This window comes from Falco naumanni, chromosome 11 (genome assembly GCF_017639655.2).
Source record: "Falco naumanni isolate bFalNau1 chromosome 11, bFalNau1.pat, whole genome shotgun sequence".
NCBI classification, from domain to species: Eukaryota; Metazoa; Chordata; class Aves; order Falconiformes; family Falconidae; genus Falco; species Falco naumanni.
The window spans coordinates 10,204,262-10,213,937 of NC_054064.1; the positions used below are offsets into that span (position 1 = coordinate 10,204,262).

The 9,676-nt window shown below is 39.3% G+C and overlaps 1 protein-coding gene across 1 annotated transcript; it reads left to right on the top strand.

The window, feature by feature from the left end:
* Positions 1–2,642: 2,642 nt before the first annotated feature.
* On the top strand, positions 2,643–6,271 carry RGS1 (regulator of G protein signaling 1). The gene is made up of 5 exons (XM_040611224.1): positions 2,643–2,870; positions 3,241–3,324; positions 3,967–4,028; positions 4,584–4,747; positions 5,442–6,271. The coding sequence occupies exons 1-5, from the start codon at positions 2,767–2,769 to the stop codon at positions 5,625–5,627; spliced, it is 600 nt and encodes a 199-aa protein (XP_040467158.1). The 5' UTR covers positions 2,643–2,766; the 3' UTR covers positions 5,628–6,271.
* The last annotated feature ends 3,405 nt before the right edge of the window (positions 6,272–9,676 follow it).

Genomic DNA, 9,676 nt, shown 5'->3' on the forward strand with positions numbered 1-9,676 from the left:
AAGAGCATTATAAATTCAGCATATGAGAACAGCAGAATGTAAGAATATCATCTAGTGACAGGTGGTTGGCTTGGTAACCACAACTTTTTCCTCCTTTACAGTACAGTACTCCATATATTCATCCCGCCCTTTTGGCTGCCTTCAAGTCCAGTAGCACCAGGATCCTAAAAGCAAAGGCTACTACCTACCCCAACGTTATAATATCTTCTGAGGGCCTACATACAATCTTTCCACAAGTAGGCATTTTTCTTGACTGTACTTTACCTCACATCTATTCCAAACTTCCTCCAATCCATAGCAAATACAGCCCCCCCCCCAAAAAAAAAAAAAGATCTCCTGCATTTATTTCTGTTGATGTGTTACCATCAAGATATTCTTGAGTGCATTCAGTGCAACATTATCAAGAAAAGTAATATCATCTCCTAGTGATGTCCCAACAAGAATGTCAGAAGAAGAATAGGTTGTACAGAGATGAAGCTGGAAAAGACTTCAGACTCACAGAAGTTTGTCAGATATAAGACAAAATAATTCATGCAATATGCCAGAAACAAGCTTGTAGCCTCGCAGAGGCTTCATTTCAGAATCCTTTAAGATAGCGAGGCCAAAGCTCTCAGTGAAATGAATCTGTTGCACCCTACAGACTACACTGTTATCCTATAGTAACATAACTGATCTCCTCTGCCAAATAAAGTACCTGGAAAACAATTCAAATATTGTGTGGCAGCAGCATCGCCTTGATGTAAGTGACCAGGATACTGTTCTTTATTTACTCATGAGATATTTACTGCAAGAAGGTGAAGTACAAAGTCCATGCAGTAGCACATGATAGTCCCTTTCTAAAAGAAGGTCCGAAGCAACACCTGTAATGTCCATTGGTATGCTTAACAAATCCCAAAGGTAGGTAGTAACTTCATTTTAAACGGAGAACAGACGTTCCCTGTCTGGTAAATGACCTGCCAACAGCCTTATATTGATAATAGGCACAAACAAGCAAACCTTCCTGTTCTTCAGGGAAGTGACTCTGGCTACTCCCTCTTTGACTCACAGAACCTAACTATTGGCTTACTTATACCTGCTTGTAAGTATAAGTTCAAGACATTGCCCCCTTTTTGCCTGAGACCACCGAGTACAGAGGGATGTGGTAGGGAATAGGGATTTTCCCTTGATATAAGTTTGGCCTTTGCCTTTTAACATTTTATTGGACCATTCTGAAAAGAGTTTGGACACAGCATCTCTGTAACCCTCCCAGTAATTCACTGAGGACAGCTACTAACTGAAGAAACAGGAGGCACTGTCAAAAAAAATCATGCTAGATATGAAAACAAATACCGTACTGATAACATCTCTTACTTCCTTTTTAGCCTTGTTCAGGGATGTTAAGAGCAGTTAGTAAATACCTCTGCCTTACAATGGTCAGTGTTTACCTGATAGCCTGGAGATAAATATTTCCTTGCAGGACAGCCTATGCAGACACATTTGTGTCACTGCTCATGTGCAGAGGCTCAGTAGCCTCCTGTGGTTAAAACCACCCTGATGCAGACAGTCTGTCCTTGCGTGCACATCTGTCTGCAGGCAGCTTTCGGTCTCCCTGGGTCCTCTATATCACCACCCACTACGGAACTGTAGATACGCAAGCAAGTTCTCAGTTACCATGATCATATGCAGCCCTGTACAAATAATTCATGAGCTGTTTATAAGTAATCAAAGTTGTATGCATTATTTAATAAAACAAAATCATCAAAATGTCCCAGAAAAAAATCCAAACCAACAAATGAGCCGAAGTCAGGATGTCCAGGGACCAGATTAAACACTTAAACCTCTAAATCATCAACACAGATAAATAGAGAGTAACAATTAATTATTCATCTTGCTTTGCACCCATGGTTTCTTCTTTGCAGTGGAACTCAAGTATGTATGAAGAACACATGGCTCCCTCAAACACGTAATGTTCATGTTGTCTTTACAAACAACAGCTCTTTAATCAATCTTTGCACATCCCAAATCACTTAAAATTATGGAGACATCACTGAACTATGGCAGTGTGCTTCCAAATAATCTGACTTTGAAAAATTAAACCAAATTAGATGAGTTCTCGCTGCTTCAAAGCCCTTTCCTATGAAAATCACTTCTAAATATTTTCACAGCACATGTCTAAACAAAACAGATGTCTCTGTCTAACACAGTATTCTAGTTTAAAGAGCAACTGGTGACTTGCAAATAGCTTGTTGCATATGGAACCTTAATAACACTGGCATATCTTAAGGCACTTTTTTGTAATATTCCATTGAGCCCATCTAATCAATAGTAAAGTACAAAATTTCAGAATGCAGGCATGTAGCAGGTGAACTTTGTCAAGACAAAACTGCAGTATTTTCAGCCCATTTGATAAAACCAAGCAGTACTTCTGGTTTGAAAGTACCAATCAGAAAGGGACAAGAATTCAAAGTTCTAGAGGGGATTTTTTTTTTTTTTTGGTAACACAGACATACACAGACACAGAAAACAAACCCACAGTAATTCAGTCTCATCTGGTTTAACCTCAACCACGAGACCCTGCTGTCTGTTTTCTTTCTCAAAGGACTCACGTCACTGTGCCCTGCAAAAAGGGAACTTCCACCATTTGTGGTGAGGATACATGATAAACAGATCTGTTCACACCAACTAGCAGGGCTGCCTGCGTCAATAAAAGGCGGTAGCAGAGTCAGTGAACTGTCATTTGGTGCTTGGAGGATTATCGTTTCAAAAGTCGCTTCACGTTAAAGTAAGATGCCAGGATTTTTTTTCCCCCACAGCAACATGACTGAATTAAATGGAAAAGACGACTGCAAGCTGGCAGAAGGCAAAATCCATAAAAAGAAGCAAAAGGCTTTGTAAGTATATACATCTTAGTATAAACTCAAATGTATTAGAAGTGAACATAGCACTAGAATCTTGGAGATTAAGAATTAGCACCGTGTTTCAGGCTAAATGACTGTACAGCCTTCTCAAAGCCCAGGACTACAGCATCATTAAAAATGGCTTGCGCTGATGCACACCAATGAATTGATTCCCTTATCAATCAGGAGTAGATTTCAGATACACTGGGAGCCTCAGTCTTTTAAAAAAAATTACTTGGATATGTAACTCCCCAGACTTCAGTCATAGGATGGAGCTGTCTGCCTCTGTTTAAGAGATTTAAGTAGAATTGAAATGCAACTACAATTTTAATGGATTACAAAAATGTTTGTTCATTGGTTTCAGTGGTGCAGATCTCAAAAATTATCTGAAGTGCATGGTACCACGTATCGAATCTGGGATCAAGACTTCTAACTCCAGAAACTTCATGTAAGTACCAAGATACGCTAAACTATAACAAAATATAACTATACTAGATAAGGATATGGTAAACTATTTAGTTAATTTCTAAGCTACTTCTAGAGCAGTAAATACTATAACAATGCCTAGAATTTCCAAAATGCAAAAGATGTAAAAAATAGGAAGTAGAAACTATTTTGGACTTAAGGATTATTTTACATGATAAGTTTGCATCAAACAATGAGGGACAAGACACCTCCGTTAAATCTATTTTCTTCAGAGGGACATTATATCCATTCCCTAAAGATTTGCAAGAAATGGTGCTTCACACTCAAGTGAAGAGCAGGTGTATTACTATTCTTATTTCAGGAATATGGAAACAGAAGTACAGATACAAAATTAACGGTCAGAGTTACAGTAAAAGCTTATCTTTCTGGCAACAGAATTCAGGATAACATCATAGCTCCTTGGTTTCCCATCTCTCTAATGATTTTTCTCAATGTTGACTTGCCTCCAGGGTCTCAGATTATGTGAAAATCATAAATTTAATAAATACCTGGCACATATTCCTAGAACAGAATAGCAAATTATGCAATCTGTCTCCTTTAAACATGCAAAAAACCCCACGTGTTTTCTTGCCTAAAGCCTTTTTTTTTTTTCTTATCATCTTAGGCTTTCTGCAGAGGAAGTAATACAGTGGTCCCAGTCTTTGGAAAAGCTCTTGGCCAGCCAAAGTAAGTCTGTTACTCCAAGATGACTTTTTTCTTACTCTGTGGACAAACTCTTATCTGATTTTGCCAAATAGGCAAAGCCATAGCATTCTGCACACACTGCCAGAGACCGACCAGTTGCATTTCAGTTATTTACAGCTCCAGTGTAACAAGGCCACTGTTAAAGTTTGTTAAAGTCTGGGTTTTTTCTTCCATTTCCTACTCCCAGTATAGTAAATAAACCTCAAATAGCTCCGTTCAGTGTTTTTTGACCAGTCTTCTGTCCTTGTATAACATACTGGTTTGATTTAGAATTTTCCCTCCACTTGTACCCTAATACAATGCACTGAGGGAGGACTAGAATCCATTCATGTATTTTGGTACCCAGGGTCTAGATCTAAAAGCAGTGAACATAATTAGGAAAACTCCCATCACCCTTAATATCAGAGTATCTATGGTATGCTGAAGGAGGGTATAACAGTGTATTTTGGCAAGATTTTAATACAACTCTTGTTGATTATTTTATCCTCCCTGGTCACAAATATGCTATAAATGATGATGTGTTTGCGTTGGCTTTAGGTGGCCAAGGTGTCTTCCGGGAGTTCCTAAAGTCAGAGTTCAGCGAGGAAAACATTGAGTTCTGGTTGGCTTGTGAGGATTACAAGAAAACCAAGTCTGATCACTTACAAGGCAAAGCAGAGAGGATTTATGAGGAGTTTGTTCAGTCAGATGCTATTAAACAGGTACGTACAAAATTAGTATCTGTGTAGTGTTAGAGTGCAAGGATTCTGGAAAATCAGAAAATAGATGAGATGCTTACATGTTCATTCAGTTACATGGGATGAAGCCACAGACATAGGTTTTTACAAGTGTACTTGCATCATTATTGTCTTCAGCCACGAGAGTGGAGTCACACGACACAGGCCAGTACATGGGAGCACCACTAGCAGAAGCTCAGCAGAGGCACCAGCAGCTCAGCAAACGTTGCTGTTCACCAAGCCAGCCCAGATGGAATTACTGCTAGTGTTTGGAATCAGATACTTAGAGCTTTGCTAGTAGGACAGCTGTGGAATATTTCTTGTTTTTTTAAAATACATTCTGGAGAATTAGAAGTAGTGTGTGTTGATCATATTTCAGACTGGAGACTCATTACACACAAGATCTATCCTAGGTTTTAATTGGAGTTTGTTCCTCTACTTACTCCATTATTGAGTTGTATTACCTCTGACTCCATAAGAAACCACATTTCTATAGTGAGCAACAATTTTTGTGCATAACTGGGATGTAAATGTTAAAATTATCTCATTTTGCAATTTTGATATTGGACTCACACTGAGTTTTAAGGCTGTGAACTTGTTCATTGACAGAACAAAGTGATAGATGTAGAAAGAGAGTACATTTTAAAGATGTCAATGGCATTTGTTTTTCACTTTCCAGATAAATATTGACTATCAGATGAGGGAAGCAACAGCCAAAAGGGCTCAAGACCCAACTCACACAAGTTTTGATGAAGCCCAGAAAACTGTGTACATCCTCATGGAAAGGGATTCATATCCCAGGTTTTTGAAATCCAAAGCCTACCTGAACCTTTTGAACCAGCTGCAAACCAACACCTCAAAATGAAGTGCTTGAGGCAGTGAAGAGCCAAGTAGACTCTGTGTCAAATATCCCGCGGAGAAATCCTTCAAGGTGGTTGGATCTTGGCAAGGAATACCCTGGCCTTGGGAGGAGGGGTACAAGCGAGATGCAAACAGCTCCACAGCCAAGAGACCGCAGGATAAAAGCTGGCAAGACTGTTACAAGGGTGAGAGCAGCACAGGGAGAAAATCCTCTCTTCCCATATGTTATGGAGCCAAGACAGCATATGGATATTATTTATTGTTTGAACTATGCTGTGAACATTGAACCAAGTCTTAGATCCCAAAGAACTGTTGAATGTTAGGAAGTGCAAGACTAGCAAGCTAAGCGTTGGGGAAAGGTTACCAAGTTCAGAAGAACAAGGATGACTGGCAGTTTTGTGCCTAACAAGAAAATGCCCAGATAAGACTGACTAATGGCTTTTTTTCTAGTCTGTGAAGTGTTAATAAGTGTGAGTGCAGTTCCATGATGCTATTGTGCTATGTAAATATATTATAAATTGTTATGTCTTAAAATTTATATTTTTTAAATTATATAAGAATTATATAAGCTGTGTTTTACTAAGTTTGTATTCAACAGGCAGGTATGTAGCATCTTTTCTGTTTAATTTATTGCAAAACAATAAGCAACTCTTCAATTAAATTACTTAAAAATAAAATTTTGTGGTTATTTTACATTTTAAGTGATCTTTCCATTGAAATCACTGAAATATTGAAACACATTGTTCCCTTCTGTCCCACTATGCCACTGCTTCCCATCATCTTAGCCAAATACTCATTTTCCCCATGCTATCTTTTCTCTTTTTCATCCATTTTACACAACCGTAATCTTAGTTATCCGAGGTGGGTGATCCTGACTCACATAGACTCATCCTCATGACTCCCAAAAAGAAAAGGAAAAAAAGAGAAGCAAGTCTAAATTTCCTTCCTATTTTGCATAATCCCCCAGCTACCAGCACCCAAGATACATCTCAGATATAGAAAACATTTAATCACTGACATACAGTTCAATCCATTTCTATACTGATGACATGTTGAACACAGCAGATCACCTGTGCTTGCTTGCATAGAGAGACAGCAACTGGTGAGACTCACTAGTAGTTGCTTTCCTTGTGATATTAGTACTCAACCTAATCTTGGCAAGTTCCAGACTCTAATTTACAATACCAATACTAGCATCAAAGGCCATTAAACTTCACTGCAAATGTTGTGTTGTATTTACTCTAAAATATACAGTATCATGAGTAGTCTATACCACAGTGGGCTGTGATGAGAAATAAAGCAAATGAAGAAAAGTTGCAATTATGCACAGGCACTACCATGTCTAAAGTATTTAAGACCTTGTGACTTTAGAGCTCATAGCAGAAATAAAACAAAGCATGCCCTCATCTTAATGAGTTACCATCATGAGACACAGCTATCACACAGGTGGCAATACAAGATTTTATCTCACCCTTGCAGATTTTCCATTTTCCAGAATCACATGAGCTTAGTCAGGCACACTCCATTATTCCATACCAAATGGAGAAGCTATAAACCCACAGACGTACGTCATCTCATGGGGAGAGCAAACTGTGTTCATGCTGCCACCCTTCGGGGACCTTAGGACCTCCTTCAGTGTTACAAGCAAAGCTCTGCTGGAAGGAGCATAGCTAAGAGGCAGTTGCTACTCGCTTCCACCATCACTTACTGTCGCAGCTGGAAGCCACTGCAAATCACACCTTGTTACTTTCAAGGCCAGTAAATGCAGAAGACTATAATCTGGTCTCGCAGTATGATGCATATCTGAGGGAGTCTCTGATTGCAAAACATGAATGCTCCTGAAACATTGTAAGCCCATCTCCAGTTGGCACTCTTACATGAATTAAGTTTCGAGGATCAGTAGGAATAAATCCAATTCCTGTGAAGTAGGAATAACAGCTATGCCTCCCACACAAGGGGCATCCTCCTGTTTGTTCTGACACAGCTAACATAGACCAAATGTCACTGTTTACATAGCTTTAACCTTGCAGAAGACAAAAGGTAACTATGAAATATCAGCTACCCTGCCTTCAAGTAACATTTTTCTTTTGACTGTAATTAGTATGGGCCCACTCTTCATTTCCTCCCTCTGCTGTTTCACAATTTTGGATGATTTAGCCAAATCACTGTACGAAATTTCTGACTAAAATCATATTTCATAGTATGTCTATTTAGGCTTTTTTTTTTTTTTTTTTTTAATGGCTTGTTGCTGTCAGAGTAGACTGTCAGAAGCCATTTGACCTGCTGTTAGCAAGAGTGCTGTGTTTTATAATGAGCAGATACAGGTTTCCAATTCAACATAGGTCTCAGAGACAGGTGTCACAAAAAGAAGGCAGACTCTAGAGTCGTGACACGGTTTTGGGTGCTGCAGCAGCCACTGCTCACTTCAAGAGACAGCCCATGTCACTGCCCATGCCCACTGCCCTGTGACTTTGCATCAGGCAGAACAAATCTTTTCACAAAGACTGAGTGCAATCATTACAGCTGCCTGGCAGCCTGCCCTGCACCCTGACCTCCTGCAAAGAGCCACCAGGTCTTCCCTAACAGGAAGGGGCGAAAAAGTGACACTATAACATGCTGGTTAGAACCCTCTGAAAAAAAGCTAAACCTGCCCACAGAACAGACTAACACAGCTCTCAGACAGCACACCAACCACTTGTGTTATACATAGTATAGACCAGAATATTTGCAGAGAGAAGAAGGGACTTTTCACTCTTTTCCACAAGCATCTCTCCCTGCTGCATGATTTGGAGTAGTGTGAGAATGGAAAGTTTCGTTTGGTTTTTGTTTTGGGTTTGGTTTTTTTTTTTTTTTTTCCTTTTTTCAAGAAGAAACTATTCTGCTTCTTACAATCCAACCTTGGTACATTTCTAAATCTTTCACCTTACTTGCAGTAGGAACCTGAAAACAGCTACAAAGATCAATCGCCCAGGTTGTTAATTCCAGAGATATTCCAGCCCACTCCAGTGTCCTTGGCAACATGACCATGTTTCACCAAGCCATAAACAGCATAGCAGAAATACAGAACTGTCTCTGGGATGCTGTCACAAGTCTAGTATTATATATCTGTTGCCATGGCAGGGTTATACAAAGCTGGTTGTTTAAACATGGTCCAAGAGATCTGGATGTATTTTATGGCAATTTATAGTGCCGTCCACACTAATCTACTTTATGAAAGGAAGAACCTATAAGTATCAATGGAATGGTACAACCAAAACAATTTTTACAGTATTGACACATATTATTTATGTGCTTTAAAATCATCCAGAGATAGGCATTTTTATAATTTCTTCAAAACCTCTTTTTCAAAATGCAATGTACAATGCTTATTTTGCAGTGATTTTATTTTTAAGACTGCCTGAATAGAGGCTCTTTGGACTCAGGAAAAGAGCAGAACATACAGATCAAAGGGATTAAGGACTCTATTTTCTGTGACCCTTGGTTCATTTGCAGGGCACAAGCAGTGCATCAAGTTCATTCATGATTTCCATCTCATCTCTTCCCCCCACCCATGCACACCCCAGCCTCAGTATCACAGCCTGGTTTCACGGCTGTGGGCTGTGCCCTGCCCAGCGCAGCAGACTCTTCCAAAATGGGACGTATTATGCATTGAATGCAGAAAGTGGACCTCCCTAGAAACTTCCCATACTGAAAGGAGAAACTTGTGAACGCAAGCTCTATTTACTGTCTTGTAAATAAATTAGTAGGCCATCAAGGAAAACTGTCCTTTTTCAACAAATGCTAGACTTTGTTAGTTATCAGTTAACCGCTAAAGCTTTCCAGAACAATCAGGGTCTGACTGTGATCCAGCACTTATTAATATATTGAATATGTATGTCAAGCAGCTTATTTGATCATTTCTTTTAACTAGATTTAAGTTTTCCTTTTTGGAAAAAATATACCGAAGGAATGGAAATTTGTTCCGTTCACAGTCTCTATGAAAAATAGGTTGAATCAGATTGGCCATCAGCTACAGATCAGTGTAGGCAAACAGGATGCACTACATGGAGCAGC